At 36.0% G+C, this 19,506-nt stretch overlaps 2 protein-coding genes across 2 annotated transcripts; both read left to right on the forward strand.

Moving 5' to 3' along the window:
• The first annotated feature begins 5,923 nt into the window (after window positions 1-5,923).
• On the forward strand, window positions 5,924-6,838 carry LOC117276231 (uncharacterized). Its single transcript, XM_070175570.1, has 2 exons — window positions 5,924-6,268; window positions 6,365-6,838. The coding sequence occupies exons 1-2, from the start codon at window positions 5,924-5,926 to the stop codon at window positions 6,836-6,838; spliced, it is 819 nt and encodes a 272-aa protein (XP_070031671.1).
• A 237-nt stretch (window positions 6,839-7,075) lies between these two features.
• LOC138891887 (uncharacterized) lies at window positions 7,076-8,045 on the forward strand. The gene is made up of 4 exons (XM_070175571.1): window positions 7,076-7,100; window positions 7,189-7,269; window positions 7,460-7,687; window positions 7,729-8,045. Exons 1-4 carry the CDS (start codon window positions 7,076-7,078, stop codon window positions 8,043-8,045), a joined length of 651 nt encoding a protein of 216 aa, XP_070031672.1.
• The last annotated feature ends 11,461 nt before the right edge of the window (window positions 8,046-19,506 follow it).

A 19,506-nucleotide genomic window follows, 5' to 3' on the forward strand; every position in this document is an offset into this window, starting at 1 on the left:
GGATCCAGCTCATAGTTTCCGGGTAAGTACTCTTCACCCACGTTGTTTTTCGTAGCTTAACCCAGGTAGCACCTTTTTGCCTAGGGGATCCAGCTCACAGTTCCGGGTAGAAGTACTTTTCGCCCAGGTTGTTTTTCGTCGCTTAACCCAGGTAGAACCTTTTCACCTAGGGGGATCCAGCTTATAGTTTCGGGTAGAAGTACTCTTCGCCCACGTTGTTTTTTGTAGCTTAACCCAGGTAGAACCTTTTCACCTAGGGGGATCCAGCTCATAGTTCCGGGTAGAAGTACTCTTCGCTCAGGTTGTCTTACATAGCTTAACCCAGGTAGAACTTTTTTACCTAGGGGGATCCAGCTCACAGTTCCGGGTAGAAGTACTTTTCGCCCAGGTTATTTTTCGTAGCTTAACCCAGGCAGAACCATTTAGCCTAGGGGGATCCAGCTCATATTTTCGGGTGGAAGTACTCTTCGCCCAGGTTGTTTTTCGTAGCTTAACCCAGACAGAACCATTTCGCCTAGGGGATCCAGCTCATATTTCCGAGTAGAAGTACTTTTCACCCAGGTTGTTTTTCGTTGCTTAACCCAGGTAGAACCTTTTCACCTAGGGGGATCCAGCTCATAGTTTCGGGTAGAAGTACTCTTCGCCCACGTTGTTTTTTGTAGCTTAACCCAGGTAGAACCTTTTCACCTAGGGGGATCCAGCTCATAGTTCCGGGAAGAAGTACTCTTCGCTCAGGTTGTTTTTTGTAGCTTAACCCAGGTAGAACATTTTCACCTAGGGGGATCCAGATTATAGTTTCGGGTAGAAGTACTCTTCACCCACGTTGTTTTTCGTAGCTTAACCCAGGTAGCACCTTTTTGCCTAGGGGGATCCAGCTCACAGTTCCGGGTAGATATGTATGAGGGTTAGTTCTCTTTTCTCTTTCTCGTAAATTTTCTTTTCATGGCTAGTTAATTTCTTAATTCTTTTAATTATGGTATCAACTATTAAAAAGTTAATTTGCATAGAGCGGTGTTTCTTCACTTTTAAAAGGTAGTACATAGTTAGGCAAAAGGTTTCGTACTTTTGGGGTGATGGTCTGATTTGGGCATTTAGTAGGCAAATTATTTTGGCCAAAACTGGAATTATAGTAGAGCCAGTTTCATAATAACTAATAACGAGCCTAATGCCTTTAAAAGTATATCAATTGGGCCCATGTCTCCTTAAATTCGTTGCTGGCCCATTTCTTTTTATTCTTCTTTTAACAAGTTGCTAGTCTATTTTCCATATATAAAGAAAGTTTGACCCAATGCCAATCAGTAAGCTGAGGCCCATATCTTCTTTTAAAAGTAGTTGGTCCACTTTCAACTAATAACAAGCAGTCTCTTTTAGATTGATAAGTTGGCTTAACTTTTTTAAAAAAAATATTATTTATAATCTCAATAAAAACAAATCAGATTTTTCTTTTTCTTTAAAAAAAAAACTTTAATATTTAATCACCTTATTAATTAACTTAAACGCTAGGCAATTAGTAGGCGTGCTTTAACTTCACGGACTCACTTGCGTAGCGTGATGTTTAATATTTAGTAAATTAATTTCATATCATATCCAAAAACTTTAATTATTTTTTTAATTTAATTAATTCTCATACTCGCGGATTCGCTTGCGTAGCACGATAGTAGCTTTTGATAAATTTCAAAAAAAATAAAATAATTTCTTCGAATGTAGTAATTTTTTCAAAAGTAATAACGTACTAATAACCCTTGTCGTGACTTCGGATTCGCTTGCGTAGTGCAGTTATGACAAAATTAATAAAATTCGTCTCAATCGCACATTCACGTGCGTGGTGCGGTTAGGATAATTTAATATTATTCAAATATTTCTTTAATAATTTTAATAATTAAAAGCGGATACGTGAAACATGAAAATTCAATAAAACGAAGTTTTGTCCAAAATTAAGTCAAGCCAAGTTTAAGTCAATAAAGCGACCGTACTAGAACTACGAGACTCGGGAAATGTCTTACACCTTCTCCCCGGTCAACAGAATTCCTTACTCGGACTTTGTTTTCGCAGACCAATTAATAATAGAAACATTCATTTGATTAGGGATTCAAATAAAAGGTGACTTGGAACATCGAAAAATCAATTCCAAGTGGCAACTCTGTAAATAAAATAATCCATACTCAAGTTTGTCATTTTAATTGAAAAAACTCTTTGACCCACAACAATACATAACATACATAACATATATATATATACATATATATATATATATATATATATATATATATATATATATATATATATATATATATATATATATTTTGGGGTAAAAAGGGGTGTGACAACTGCATTAATGAATTTAATGAATAGGGTGTTCAAGCAGTTTCTCGATAGATTTGTAATAATATTTATCGATGATATCCTGATATATTCTCGTAACCAAGGTGAACACGAGAATCATTTGAGGACTGTGTTGCAGACATTGCGAGAACATTGGCTTTATGCTAAGTTTTCAAAGTGTGAATTTTGTCTAGGCTCAGTATCATTTCTGGGGCATGTTGTATCCAAAAATAAAATTATGGTAGATCCTAAGAAGACCAAAGCTGTGCAGAAATGGCCCAGACCTACTTCTCCTACAGAGATTTGCAGCTTTTTAGGCTTAGCAGGCTATCACAGGCATTTTGTGCAGGATTTCTCCAGAATAGCAGCGCTACTGACCAAGCTAACATAGAAAAATGCAAAGTTTCAGTGGACGGAGGAATGTGAGCATAACTTTCAAAAACTCAAAACATGTTCGACAACTACACCAATATTAGCCTTACCATCATGTTCCAGAGGATTTACGGTGTTCTGTGACGCATCAAGGGTGGGATTAGGATGTGTTCTCATGTAAAATGGTCGCGTTATAGCCTGTGCTTCGAGACAATTGAAAAAAGCACGAGCAAAACTATCCTACACATGATTTGGAGATGGCTGCAATGTTATTTGCTCTAAAAATTTGGAGGCATTACCTATACGGTGAAACTTGTGAGATTTATACTGACCATAAAAGTCTGATATCTGCGCACATATATGTAAGCACTATTCAGCACGTTAAATATAAGTTAAAGAATTGAGTAGAGAGTACCTGTTTCAAAACTTAATTACAAAATATATATTCATGCATTTTGATTTGGTTCATGAATATATCCCTTGAAGGATTGCCAAACGATAACTAAAAATTCATATCAGACGTCAAGAAAGAATAAGCAAAAACTATACTTGCCAATGTAGGGCTCGCACACTTTCAAGCTATAACAAAATGGAAATAAAATACTGAAAGCTTATTGTGAGTTATCATGTCAAAAAAAAAAAAATTGAGATTAGTGGAAGATAAAAATAAAAATATGAATAAGCTAGAAAGATGAAAACTTATCTTGTATTAGTATCCAGCCCATTGGATTCCATCTTTATTTTATTTGATAGCCACAGAATTGTTGGTATAAGGATAGCAAACACAAAGCACAGTCTATGCCTATATGGAGGTGTACGAAAATGGGAGCACAGTCGTGCTGATAACGTGTTATGAAATAAAAGCAATTTAGTAAAACATGATGAACAAGAAATAGAGATAGATAGAAGGAATAGTATTTCTTCTTCAATTGTGTGTATTTTTCTATCTATTACAAGGCCTTTATATAAGCATAAAAAGTGGAAAAAAAAATATGTCATTCAATATGTCATTAAGCATAAAAATATGTCATTGAATATGTCATTAAGCATTTGAGAAGATCATGGAGAAAGAGTAGACATCCACCATAATTTGATTTTTCTTATAATAATAAGGAATTTAAAGAAAAAGGGCCGAAGCCCATTTGAAACATACCTACCAAAAGAAAGGGGAAAAGGAAGGGAAAAAAAAAGGGGTGGAGGGGTGGGGGGAGGGAACGCAGCTTGCTACTAAGACAAACAGAAGCAAGAAGGGTTTCAGGAAAAAAATCTCTTAGAAAGAAAGGAAGAAAGCATCGAACAGGAAAACAAAAGAAAGAGAGTCTCGGGTGTTTCTTTAGCGCCGAAGATCGTGTTTCATCTAATCTTTGACATACAATTCCTTGGGTTTCAGCAATACACTCCAGGTAGTTACATGTATTTCTTCCTCTCTTAAGATAATGGAATTTTATATACATAATTCTAATATGGTTGAGTAGATATAATTTTGGAATTGGATTAAGAATTTGAAAGACAAAGTTAAGGAAATTGGGAGAAATTCATGAGACTTTTTCGTGAATTAATTAGGTATATCATATGAATAGATTGTATTTAATTTTGAAGTATTCTCAACTACCAGTAGCGTGAGTAAGTATAAATTGACGAATTACGAGTTAAACATGAAATCCAAGGGTTGGGTATTCTAAATTAGCTATGAATTAGCTAAAACAAGAAAATTAACACGAGATCGATATTATGTAATTATAGATTAATTGGAGGAAGTTGTACGAATTGCTCGAGGTGAAGCATTTGGTATTTCGGCACGAGTACTGTGAGTAGTAACCTTACCGTAATTTGTGTTTTCATAACTTGCATGATTTACACATTATTTTTAATATGAATATGTTACCGATTATTTTGAGTTGCATATGGGACAAGTCTTTTACTCGATATGATACTGAAATAGTTATTTGAGATGATTACCTTTGTTTTTAAATATTCTTGTTGTCACTAGATATATTTTACCGTTACTTGAATTTACGGTTATCGAAATGAAATTTCATGATTTGATAAGAACCGAAATGCACTATATTATTTTAAAATATTTTCTTATGAGTATATACGGATTACATAGACAAGTATAAATGGGAGTAGACTTTGAAGGATCCCGTAGCTAACGGCGGGTTTGTTAGACCTGATGCACCTTGTAATTACCGATTACCGTTACAACCCTCGCTAGTAGGAAGGTAGAACTAGCATACAATTATTGATTTTCCTCGAGTAGGGACTACTGTTATATTTGACTTTTTGCGAAGAAATCCACAATTATACCGATTACATGATCCGTTCATTGAAACCTCCCAAATATGAATATTGATATTATATTGTGGTTACCGAGCTTATTACTGAATTGTTAATTATATTATACTACAAGAAAAACATGACGAGACTGAAAATTATTTACTATTTCTGAAAGGGTATTTTTTATGATATTTTTTGTTTAATATACTAGCATGTTTTCTGACCTGTCCCCAATAAAAACAGTTGTGGTTAAGTGTTATTAATCACTGAGCTAGCGATTCATTCCCCGCTAATTTATTTTACAGAGACAACAGTTGACACTGGGGAGAATTTTGTTAAAGTTCTTGGTGAGCCTCGCACGTGTTCGCGTGGGCGGAGTTTCTATTTATGGTTATGGTATTTTCTTTGAACTCTTAAAGTCGCTCCATAGTCATTCTTTTAGTGTCTTGAGTATTCTTTTGTTATTATAAACTTATGTTGAGTATCGCCCATTCTTATCAAAGTTGGAGATAAAGTAGTATTTCTAGTTATTAGTGGGTGGACTATAAATGGTAGATATTTGTTTTGGTTAATTGATAAAGTCATTGTCATTTTGAATTGATATTAGGATGTTTGGTTGTTGATTTGAGACAGGAAAATTTTTTGGGATAGTCCAAAACAGGAAAAACTCTGTCCGATTTTCTGTAAAATACCGATGAGGCTTATTTGGGGGCACTTGCTCCTAAGTGCCGGTCATGATCCTAAATTGGGCCGTGACAAAGTTGGTATTAGAGCTTAGGCTTTAATTCCCGAGTCATGGAGCAATGTTTAATAGAGTCTTATTCATGGGTATGCAGGCGCCCATACTTATGATCTTGAGGTTACTGAATATCTAGGAATGTTTTCCCTTCTTTCATTCTTTGATTGTGCGTTGAGATAACTTGAGATTGACTTTGGAGTATTTCTTTCGCAGATGGCTAGGACACGCACACCTTCATCTGCTGGACGTGGTACTACCCGGGGTGGCGCTCAAGTTGGGGTTCATCAAACTAGAAGACAGGCTGCTCCTCAACCTGAAGTTGGGAACATGGGTCAACCCCAAGCTACTATGCCATATCAAGTGCAAGAACAAGGGGTTCAGGACGCTCCATCACCAGTGCCAACTGTTGTACCTACTGTTTCCTTACCTGCAGACGCAGTGGCAAGGTTATTGAATGTGTTAGAGGCATTGGTGCCTACTCAGGATAGAAGTTCAGCTCCTCATGCTACTTTACAGACACACGAACCTGCACAGACTCAGGCTTTTGAGAATAAGGAAGTATCCCTATAAGAGTTCCTGAAATTGAAATCACCAAAATTCATAGGTTCTGATAATTCAGCAGATCCTTAAAGTTTCTTGGATGGGACACTCAAGGCATTACATGCTCTAGGATGTTCTAGTGAGAGAGTCGTGGAGCTCGCAGCATACAAACTAGAGGATATGTCTAATACATGGTATGAAACTGTGTTGCTAGGAAGGCTAGCAGGAGCAACACCATTGACATGGGACGAGTTCACTAAATTGTTCATGAATCATTTTCTTCTAGATAGCCTGATGCAAAAATATGCTAGAGACTTTGAGAGATTGGTTCAGACTCTACAGATGGATGTGTCAACATATAACACCAAGTTTTGTAAGGTGGCTAGATATGCTCCTTACTTAGTGCCTACGGAAGAAGCTCGAGTTCAGAGGTTTGTTGATGGATTGGTTGGTCATCTATACACTGCAGTAGCCCCACAGATGAAGACTTTATCCTACTCTGATGCAGTCGACCTTGCTAGAAAAATTGAAAACAAGGGACGTGATGAGCGTGCAACTAGTGATTTACGTAAGAAGGCCAAGACATGAGGGTCTTTCACTGGTGGTTTTAGTGAAAATCGAAGAGCAGGAATCATGGACAACAACAACAGGGTTCTCAGACAGGGACACACCTGTCTTCACAGTCCGCATACAGACCACATTACAGACAGGGTACTAGGGGACCATCATCATCATCTAGACATCGTAATTCTGGGCAGATATATGCCACTACTTCAGTCTGCCAGACCTGTGGCAGATCACATTTGGGCCAATGTCGTGTTCTAAATGGAGAGTGCTTTCGGTGTGGACAGTGAGAGATTTCCCTCAGCCTCCGAGAAATTTCAACTAGGCTTCTATTCAGTTAGCTGCACCTACTCAGACTACTCATAAAACTTCAGGTTCTACAGGTACAGGAAATAGAGGTCGAGGTGCTGGAGACCGTGCTACTGTGAATCAAGGACAAGGGAATGTTGGTAGAGGTCAGGCGAGTTTTTGCATTTACTAGACATGATGCTCAGGCCTCGAATGTTGTGGTCACGTGTATTCTTTTTGTCTGTTCATTTGATGCACTTGCATTGATTGATCCGGGATCTACTCACTCCTATGTGTCCTCATACTTTGCTTTGAGGTTTAATAGTTAACCTGAGCTATTGAATGATTCGTTTCTAGTTGCTACTCCTGTTGGGGAGTCTCTATTAGCTGAATACGTATATCGTGCTTGTCAGATTCGGGTTGAGGGTAGAGATACTCTAGTTGACCTTATTGTACTTGATATGATTGACTTTGACATGCTGATGGGAATAGATTGGTTATCTTCTTGCTATGCTATCGTCGATTGTCATGCAAAGATAGTTAAGTTTGAGATACCAAATGAACCCAGTTTTGTTCTAAAAGGGGGTAGGTACCAGAGACTTGCAAAGTTGTATCTTTTATGAAAGCTCAGCGACTTCTGAAGAAAGGTTGCTTGGGTCTCTTAGCTATTGTAAATGACACAAGAAAGGAAACAATTAGTATAGAAAATGTACCAGTGGTGAGAGAATTTTCTGATGTATTTCCTAAGGATTTACCAGGATTGCCTCCAGTACGAGAAATAGACGTTGTTGATTTGCTACCTGACACACAACCCATATCGATACCCCCATATCGAATGGCACCAGCAGAGTTGAGGGAGCTAAAGCAGCAGTTACAGGATTTGTTAGATAAGGGTATTATTAAATCTAGTGTATCACCATGGGGTGCACCAGTACTGTTCTAAAGAAGAAAGACGGATCCCTAAGAATGTGCATTGACTACAGGCAGTTGAACAAGATAACAACACGTAATAAATATCCTTTGCCTCGTATAGACGACATGTTTGATCAGTTACAAGGAGCTGCCCACTTTTCAAAGATTGACCTCCGTTCCGGTTATCATCAACTTAGAATAAAAAATGAAGATATTTCTAAGACTGCTTTCACAACACGATACATGCACTATGAGTTTCTTGTGATGCCTTTCGGACTGACTAATGCTCCAGCTGCTATAAATGCCTAATTTTGGCTCTTTTTTATTTTTTATGTTTATTATGTGTGTATGTATATGTCTAAGGTTTGATTATAGTTTAATTGAGAAGTGAATAAAATATTGGGATAAGATGCATTTTAAAAGCAATGGGCCAAAAAATGGGACCAAATCAGTGGCCCAAAGGCACTGACCCGGTCCGGATGAGGCCACCTAGGGTGATGAGCTAAACGGCATAGTTTCATGGTGAAACTACATCGTTTCGCTTAACGAATCAGAGGTCTAATCTCAATCATTGATCACCATTTGATCCAACGGCCCTTATCTATCCCTCATCCTAGGTATTTAATGCCTAAAATCCCCAAAAAGAAATTGCCCCATTTCCCTTATTACTAACCCCCTTTCTTCTTCCCCTCTCTCTCTTTCCCTCTCCCCCTGCTCCGCCCGTTGCTGCCCGCCGGAATTCACCACCGGCGGCGGAGCACCTCCAAACACCCCCAAATCATCACCAAACATTCCGCCCAACCTTCTCTTTCCAAATCTCCAACCCAAATCCCTCAAAATCTGCTCAAATTCTACGATTTTTTTAGATCTAAGAAACCCCACACCCTATTTTTTGTCTTAAAATCGTGAAGATTGAACCATCTCCTCTACCTAATACCTATATGGATGGATAGAGATCGGTATGGGCTACCAACTGACACTGGTCTCAACCCTAAATTTCGGCAACTAGATTTCGGCGGGTCGCCGACAGCCACCCTCACCGTCGACCCACCAATACTACTGTACTACTCTTCTTCTGTTTTAGCCTAATTCTGACCCAAGAACACTCATTTCCTTTTGGTATGACACCGAGTTCATTGAATTTGGTGTCTACCGAAATAAAATAAGCGTTCCATGGTCGGGCAACAACTTCTTGGCATCTCCGACGTCTTCTCGTGGCTTGAACAGCTTCAAGCATGCTCCTTAGGTGTAATCTTCATCTATTTACTTAATTTCTGATTTTTCTTTTAGTAGTAATAGGTTAGTTCTTGATTTTAATTTTAGTTCCTGATTTTAATTTTTCTGTTTTGGGTTTATTGTTGTTAATTAGAGTTTCAAGTTAGATTTATCTAATTAGTTATCTCTATTTAGTTTAGTTATTTGTTAGACTATTATTAATTAAACATAATCTTTATTGTATTAGTCTAATCGTTTGCTTAGTTAATCGATTATTTAGTTGTTGAACGTCGTCGTCCGATTGTTAACGATGCTCGTTTTGTTTTGAGCATTAGTTTGTGAATCCAGTTGTTTGTTCTATGTTTAGTTTGCACAAATCAATTTGTTTTAATCTAGTTAGTATGAGTTTTAGTTCCATTTGAAGTCTTGTTTCTGTTTTGTCAATTGTTAGTCGTTTGGGTTTGATTTGGTTCAAAATCAAGTGGTTTGGTGCTGATGGTTAAAATTTGAAGTTTAGGTTATTTTATCATAAAATAGGGTACTAGTACCCTACTTTTTACTAGTAGGGTGGTTGAAATGATATTATTTCTCCTTGCTTCTGACATAGCAGATTTTCAGGTTGTCCTTTCACCTTTTGGACAAATTTTGAACAGTGTTTATCACACAAAGTCAGTCTTTTGGACAGATTTTTGGTAAACCAAAATCTGTCCCAAAAAGTGACCTTATTTGCCTATTTAAGGGGCTGCTATTTCCTTAGTTCAGGACACACTATCTTACAAATTTTTACAATCTTTTACATTCGGAAAAAAAAAAGACACAACTTAAGAAAAATCATCAGCTGAACATCCAAAAGTAAGCTGAAAAACTAAAAGTTTGTGAGTTCTTTATTCCTTTCCTAAGTCATTAAGCTTTGGGTTTGAACTTCTGGTTCGTATCGGGTTTAAAAGATTGTTGTTGTTGTTGTAGGATTGGTTGACGTGTTTCGATAGTGATATACGAAGCCAATTCCATTATTGTTGTCCTGCTTTCGAATCTACAGTCTAGGTAACGTTTCTAGCTTGTAAAGTAGTTCATTTTCAAAGAAATAGAAGCATGAAGTCCTTATTTGATTTCTGAATATTCTTGCAACTTTCTGGTTAGATCCTTATGCTACTAAAAGAAGTGTTTGTCTCATGTATGAAGAATCTGTGACTTCTTGTAGTGATATGTTGGCATAAATTATTCATTTTAAGTTATTCTAGATCAATGTTGTATGCTTTTAAGTGGATAAAAACTATAATATAATTACTTGCTTATTTTAGGTTCCATGTTGAGTTTGTTTTAGTGTATCGGGCTTCAAAAAGTAAGTATGAATACTGTGTTAGTAAAATAAGTTAGATTCATTAATTAGTATAGTATACCAAGAGTTCTTGCATTTAAAATGATATGTATGAGGGTTAGTTCTCTTTTCTCTTTCTCGTAAATTTTCTTTTCATGGCTAGTTAATTTCTTAATTCTTTTAATTATGGTATCAACTATTAAAAAGTTAATTTGCATAGAGCGGTGTTTCTTCACTTTTAAAAGGTAGTACATAGTTAGACAAAAGGTTTCGTGCTTTAACTTCACGGACTCGCTTGCGTAGCGTAATGTTTAACATTTAGTAAATTAATTTTATATCATATCCAATAACTTTAATTATTTTTTAAATTTAATTAATTTCCATACTCACAGATTCGCTTGCGTAGCACGATAGTAACTTTTGATAAATTTCAAAACAAAATAATAATTTCTTCGAATGTAGTAATTTTTCCAAAAGTAATAACGTACTAATAATCCTTGTCGTGACTCCGGATTCGCTTGCGTAGTGCTGTTATGACAAAATTAATAAAATTCGTCTCAGTCGCACATTCACGTGCGTGGTGTGGTTAGGACTATTTAATATTATTCAAATATTTTTTTAATAATTTTAATAATTAAAAGCGGATACGTGAAACATGGAAATTCAATAAAATGCAGTTTTGTCCAAAATTAAGTCAAGCCAAGTTTAGGTCAATAAAGCAACCGTGCTAGAACTACGAGACTCGGGGAATATCTTACACCTTCTCCCCGGTCGACAGAATTCCTTACTCGTACTTTGTTTTCGCAGACCAATTAATAATAGAAACATTCATTTAATTAGGGATTCAAATAAAAGGTGACTTGGAACACCGAAAAATCAATTCCAAGTGGCGACTCTGTAAATAAAATAATCCAAACTCAAGTTTGTCACTTTAATTGAAAAAACTCTTTAACCCACAACAATACATAACATAACATAACATATATATATATATATATATATATATATATATATATATATATATCTTTTGGGGTAAAAAGGGGTGTGACAACTGCATTAATGGATTTAATGAATAGGGTGTTCAAGCCGTTTCTGGATAGATTTGTAATAGTATTTATCGATGATATCTTGTTATATTCTCGCAGCCAAGGTGAACACGAGAATCATTTGAGGACTGTGTTGCATACATTGCGAGAACATTGACTTTATGCTAAGTTCTCAAAGTGTGAATTTTGTCTAGGCTTAGTATCATTTCTGGGGCATGTTGTATCCAAAAATAAAATTATGGTAGATCCTAAGAAGACCGAAGCTGTGCAGAAATGGCCCAGACCTACTTCTCCTACAGAGATTTGCAGCTTTTTAGGCTTAGCAGGCTATTACAGGCATTTTGTGCAGGATTTCTCCGGAATAGCAGCGCCACTGACCAAGCTAACACAGAAAAATGCAAAGTTTCAGTGGACGGAGGAATATGAGCATAACTTTCAAAAATTCAAAACATGTTCGACAACTACACCAATATTAGCCTTACCATCATGTTTCGGAGGATTTACGGTGTTCTGTGACCCATCAAGGGTGGGATTAGGAAGTGTTCTCATGCAAAATGGTCGCGTTATAGCCTATGCTTCGAGACAATTGAAAAAACACGAGCAAAACTATCCTACACATGATTTGGAGATGGCTATAGTGTTATTTGCTCTAAAGTTTTAGAGGCATTACCTATACAGTGAAACTTGTGAGATTTATACGGACCATAAAAGTCTAAAGTATATCTTTCAGCAGAGAGATCTGAATCTTCGGCATCGTCGGTGGATGGAACTACTCAAAGACTATGATTGTTCTATTTTGTATCATCCTGAAAAAGCCAATGTGGTGGCTGATGCATTGAGCAAAAAATCTATAGGGAGTTTGGCACATATAGCTCCTATAAAGAGACTTTTAGCCAAAGATATTCAGAGACTAGAAGATACAAGTATCCGATTTAGTGTCGGAAATTCAGAGGCATTATTGGCTTGTGCTCAGGTTAATTCTTCATTAGTTTAGCGCATTAAGGCCACCCAAATTGAGGATGAGCGATTATGCAAATACAGAGATGAGGCCTTGGCTGGTAAAAGCAAGGATATGATTGTTGAAAGTGATGGTGTTCTTCGAATGGGTAACATGCTATGTGTAGCAGACGTAGATGGGTTGAGACAAGCTATTCTTGAAGAAGCCCACAACTCTAGATACACTATACATCCTGGATCCACAAAAATGTACCATGACCTGAAACAATTTTATTGGTGGGAAGGTATGAAGAGAGGTGTTGCTAACTTTATTTCTAACTGTTTGACTTGTCAGCAGGTCAAGGCTGAGCATCAGCGACCTGCAGGACTACTACAACAGATTGAAATTCCAGAGTGGAAATGGGAAAGAATTACTATGGATTTTTTCACTGGGCTACCATGAACCCTTAGAGGTTATGACTCTGTATGGGTGATTGGAGATCGACTAACAAAATCATCACACTTTTTTTCAGTGAAGACTACATATGGTGGAGTGAGGTATGCACAGATATTTATGAACGAAATTGTCCGACTTCACGGAGTTCCAATATCCATCATCTCTGATAGAGGATCACAATTTACCTCACACTTTTGGAAATCTTTTCAAGAAGCATTGGGTAAACGAGTAGATCTTAGCACTGCATTTCATCCACAGACAGACGGGCAACCTGAACGCACTATACAGATCTTGGAGTATATGTTGAGAGTTTGCATTCTTGAGTTTGGAGGTAGTTGGGATGCTTATCTACCTTTAGCTAAATTTGCTTACAACAATAGCTTCCAGTCTAGTATTTAAATGGCACCATACGAAGCATTGTATGGTAGAAGATGTCGTTCTCCTATCAGATGGTTTGAAGCTGCTGAGACTAACTTATTGGGACCTGACTTAGTACAAGAAGCTATGGACAAAGTCCAGTTGATCAGACAGAGATTGCTTACAGCTCAAAGCAGACAAAAATATTATGCGGATAAGAGAAGAAGAGACTTAGCGTTCGCAATTGGAGACAAAGTGTCCCTACGAGTTTTTCCTATGAAAGGTGTGATGCGGTTTGGGAAAAGAGACAAGTTGAGCCCTAGGTTTATAGGATCGTATGAGATACTAAACCGAGTGGGAGCTGTGGCTTATCATTTGGCACTTACTTCTGAGTTGTCCTTTATTCATCCAGTGTTTCATGTCTCAATGCTAAGAAAATATATATCAGACTCATCTCATGTACTTGAAGTACCTACTATACCGATTGATGAGAAGTTGTCTTACGAGGAGGAGCCGATGGCTATTGTTGATAGGTAAGTAAGGAAGCTACGGTAAAAAGAATTACGTTCGTGAAAGTCTTATGGAGGAATTATACCGTTGAAGAAGCTACTTGGGAAGTAGAAAAAGCTATGCAAGCGAAGTATTCCCATTTATTTCAGTCTACGGGTATGCACTTGTTGTAAATTCGGGGACCGAATTTCATAAGGTGGGGAAGATCTAATACCCTATATTTTTTTATAAGGGTGCATTGGTTATTAGCAATAATAATAATAATAATAAGTGTCACACCTCCTTTTTCCCGAAGGGATAGGGGTTTTTTCAAATTTAAGTGACATTAATTGAAATGGAATTATTTATTCAATTCATAGTCGCCACTTGGAATACTTTATGGTGTCCCAAGTCATCGATTTATTTTAAAATCCCAAATCGAGGAAATTTGACTCTATTTATGGTTCGCGAACACATAAGACCGGTAAGGAATTCTGTTAACCTGGGAGAAGGTGTGAGGCACTCCCGAGTTTCGTGGTTTTAGTATGGTCGCTCAACTATTAATAATTGGCCTAATTATCTGATTTATTACATGTTTAAAAATCTATTGTGCATTTTTAACTTTTAAACCGCTTTTAGTATTATGAAATTTGTTAGAACAAGTCACGATGTCGCGCACTCGTTTATTTTTGTACACATTGCAAATCGCGCCACGTGAAACGCGCCCGCGATTTACAACATATTAATTTTATTATTATTCGAAGTTACGGTCGAGTCACGTGAAACGCACACTCTAATTGGGGATTATGTATCATGACTATGCCACGGAAACCGTACCCATAGTCACGATGATTTATTTATTTATCGCGCCTAAAGCAAGCTACGATATTTATTATTCTTCCAAAACCTTGAGATTATTGTGAGGCCATGAGTTATGGAAGTCAATTGTGGATGAAGTGTAAAATTTAATTAAAAAGAGAGTTAACATGATCACTGATATATCTAAGAAAATAATACAAACGCGAACATAACACTTTCTTGCTCAATTTTCGACCAAAGAGACAATTCAAATTTTCCAATAGATGGATGCCCTAAGGATTATCTCTAATTAATCTAAGCTGTGGATTCCCATCAACAACAGCATACTTTAGTTTCACAATCAGAACCACAATGTAACATTCATAGTACGATAATCATCCAGGAACTATGTAGTGAATTTTAAAAGCTCATGACCTACACAAGCATAGAAAGTCAAAAACAATGAGGATTGAGTTCACTAGAAATATATATACGTGGAATTATTTGAAACCACAAAAAAATATATCTCATAAAGTACCGATCAACAATTCAAACAAGCAATCAAGATTTTTAACTAAAATAAAGCAATTAAATGATTTAGCAAAAGCAAACAAACATAATACTCAACTATTCCATAGTAAAGACAAATTGAGAATGGACCTTAACTGAAGCAACGATTTTCTATTGAACAAAGCTTCCAACAAAATTCATACAACGACCAATCATGACAGATCCTAGGCCCAAAATCGACTTTACACCGGAACCTCGAACTCGAACCGGAACTTGTTTGGTGCAGTAAACCAAAACAGAAATTTAGGAGAAGGAACAATGAAATCCCAGAACCAAAACCTTAGTTCTTATTCAAAGATTCTGTCCAATTTCGTCCGTTTTCTCACTGTATCGTTCTTGTTCTTTCTTTCTTTTTGAGTGTGTATGTCTTTTTCCTTTAGCTTAGGAGATTCAATCTGCCGTTGATTCTCTCGAATGTGTGCGTGAGAGCTGATGATAAGGAAATGGGGTCATTTTTCTTTTGAAGGAAGCAGCGGCGTTCCTTTTTTGGTGGGGGTAGGAATTAGGTTCTTCTATGGGAATGAAAGAAGGGGGGGAGTGCGCCCATTCTCTGTTGTGGTTTCGAGAGAGGGCAAATTAGGGTCTATTTTAGAGATGAAGGGGGATATTGGACCGGCGGGTAGCGGGCTGGACGAATGGAAGGGAAATGGGCCACTAGAAGCACCTGGCCCAAAGCTGTAATGAGACCCCATAGCCTTCTCTTTTCTTTCTTTGTATTTTGCAAGACTAATCAATTTATTTAACACTCCTAATTCCAACTAATTTACAAAATTAACCTAATGACTTATTTTTCTATAATTAACTAATTCAATTAGCTAACAAATGCAGGTAGACTAATGTATTTTTTGGTATTTTAGTATTTTACAAATGCAATTAAAATTTAAAAAAATGTAAAAATTAAAAATATTTTTGTATTTTCTTTAGGATTTAAAATGCAACTTAAAGATGCATCAAACATGAATACGTACAAAGCAAACTAAGTAAAAATATAGAAAAATAATTTAAAGCTATTTCTTGGATTTATTTAGGAGTAATTTTATATTAGGGCAAAAATTAGATGCTCACAATAAGAAACTAACTAATAAAACAAAACAAAAAAAGGAAAAAAGGTATAAAGAATTTAAAGAAAAGGGTTGAAGCCCATTTGAAACATATCTGCCAAAAGAAAGGGGAAAAGGAAAAAAAAGAAAGAAAGAAAGGGGAACGCAACTTGCTGCTAAGACAAACATAAGCAAGAAGGTTTCAGGAAAAAAAAAATCCCTTAGAAAGAAAGAAAGAAAGCATCAAACAGGAAAAACAAAAGAAAGAGAGTCTCGGGTGTTTCTTTAGTGCGGAAGATCTATTTCATCTAATTTTTGGCATACAATTCCTTGAGTTTCAGCAATACACTCGAGATAGTTACATGAATTTCTTCCTCTTTTAAGACAATGGAATTTTATATACATAATTCTGATAGGGCTGAGTAGATATAATTTTGGAATTGGATTAAAAATTTGAAAGACAAAGTTAAGGAAATTGGGAGAAATTCATGAGACTTTTCCGTGAATTAATTGGGTATATCATATGAATAGGTTGTATTTGATTTTGAAGTATTCTCAACTACCAGTAGCGTGAGTAAGTATAAATCGACGAATTAAGAGTCAAACATGAAATCCAAGGGTTGAGTATTCTAAATTAGCTATGAATTAGCTAAAACAAGAAAATTAACATGAGATCGATATTATGTAATTATAGATTGATTGGAGGAAGTTGTATGACTTGCTCGAGGTGAAGCATTTGGTATTTCGGCATGAGTACTGTGAGTAGTAACCTTACTGCAATTTGTGTTTTCATAATTTGTATGATTTACACATGATTTTTAATATGAATATGTTACTGATTATTTTGAGTTGCATATGGGACAAGTCTTTTACTCGATATGATACCGAAATAGTTATTTGAGATGATTACTGTTGTTTTAAATATTCTTGTTGTCACTAGATATATTTTACCGTTACTTAAATTTACGGTTATCGAAATGAAATTACATGATTTGATAAGAACCGAAATACCCTATATTATTTTAAAATATTTACTTATGAGTATATACGGACTACAGAGACAAATATAAATGGGAGTAAACTTTGAAGGATCCCGTAGCTAACGACGGGTTCGTTAGACCTGGTGCACCTTATAATTACCGATTACCGTTACAGCCCTCACTAGTGGGAAGGTAGAACTAGCATACCGTTACCGATTTTCCTCGAGTAGGGACTACCGTTATATTTGGCTTCTTGCGAAGAAGTCCACAATTATACCAATTATATGATCCGTTCATTGAAACCTATCAAATGTGAATATTGGTATTATACAGTGATTACCGAGTTTATTACTGAATTGTTAATTGTATTATGCTACAAGAAAAATATGATAAGACTGAAAATTATTTATTGTTTCTGAAAGGGCATTTTTATGATATTTTCTGTTTAATATACTAGCATGTTTTCTGACTTGCCCCCAATAAAAACGGTTGTGGTTAAGTGTTATTACTCACTGAGTTAGCGACTCACTCCCCGTTAATTTTTTTTTACAGAGACAACAATTGACGCATGCGAGAATTTCATTAATTAGAGCGTACATGTTGATAGTTCATGGTGAGCCTTGCACTTGTTCATGTGGCGGAGATTCTATTTATGGTTATGGTTATTTCTTTGAACTCTTAGAGTCGCTCCATAGTAGTTCTTTTAGTGTCTTGAATATTCTTTTGTTATTATAGACTTATGTTGAGTATCGTTCATTCTTATCAAAGTTGGAGATAAAGTAGTATTTCTAGTTGTTAGTGGGTGGACTATAAATGGTAGATATTTGTTTTGATTAATTGATAAAGTCATTATTGTTTGAATTGATATTAGGATGTTTGGTTGTTGATTTGAGACAAGAAATTTTTTTGAGATAGTCCAAAAAACCGGAAAAACTCTGTCCAATTTTATGTAAAATACCGATGAGGCTTACTTGGAAGCACTTGCTCCTAAGTGTCGGTCATGATCCTAAATTGGATTATGACATTAGTTGTAACTTAACTTTTGAAGTTTTCTAAAGAAATATGTTAGCCAACATCCTGAAGTTGTCACTAAATTCTATTTAGACACTTTAAGTTTGTTAATTGAACACTTATCTATGCATAAAGTTTGCAGCATGCCTATTAAAAGGAAAGAAAAGGATGGTCGTCGGCTGTTGACTGGTGTAGAAAAATATAGAGTAAGGTTCCTATGATATTATTATGGTTGGGGCGGATGCACGTAGGCCCAAGCGGTGTCATGCTTTGTCGGAAAATTTAATTAAATTCGTTTATGGTAGATTATATGCAAAAACAAAACAACGTATAATAAAAAGTAAAGTGACACTACTAAACAAATCTAGTTCTCAGTCGAGTGGTCTATCAACTAATTTTCCTACCGAAGGTTATCACCGTCTACCCATAAATTGTGACATCGCTTATGAAAAGTTCTGCATATGCTACTGAAATATTTATGGTGTTGGAACAAAGATTTAGAATTCTGGTTTATGTTGAAGTGCAGTATTAGCTTTGCTAAAAAGCCACATTGCTTCGCTTCATTTGTTAGTTTTGACAGGTTATCGCGAGAGCAGCTCATGCTTTTAGTTTTTCTTACTAGTTAGTGCTCGAGGGTTTAATAGGCACAACTTATGCATTAATCATGTGTTTAATAAGTAACAACCTCAGTTAAAGTGTCTAAATAAAATTGATAATAACTTTAAGGGGTTGTCTATGAATTTAGCCAAATACTTTTAAACAAATAAATAAATTATTATTGTTATCAAATATTACTATTTGTACTGTCACACCTCCTTTTTACCCCAACAAAGATAAATATGTGTTATGGATTGTGGGTTAAAGAGTTTTTCCAATTAAAGTGACAAATTTAAGTAGGGATTATTTTATTTATAGAGTCATCACTTGGAATTGATTTTTGGTGTTCCAAGTCACCTTTTATTTGAATCCCTAGTCAAAGGAAGGTTTGACTCTTTTATTATTGGTCTGCGAAAAAAAAGTTCGGATAAGAAATTCTGTTGACCGAAGAGAAGGTGTAAGGCATTCCCCGATTCCCATGGTTCTAGCACGGTCGCTTTATTGACTACAACTTGGCTTAAATTAATTTTGGATAAACTGTGATTTATTGATTTCCATGTTTTATCTATCCGCTTTTAATATTTATGGAATTTGTTTGAACAAGTCGCGATGTCGCGCACTCGTTTATTTTTGTACATATTACGAACCGCATCACGGGAACCGTACCCATGATCTACA

This window comes from Nicotiana tomentosiformis, chromosome 5, assembly GCF_000390325.3.
Source record: "Nicotiana tomentosiformis chromosome 5, ASM39032v3, whole genome shotgun sequence".
Classification (NCBI taxonomy): domain Eukaryota; kingdom Viridiplantae; phylum Streptophyta; class Magnoliopsida; order Solanales; family Solanaceae; genus Nicotiana; species Nicotiana tomentosiformis.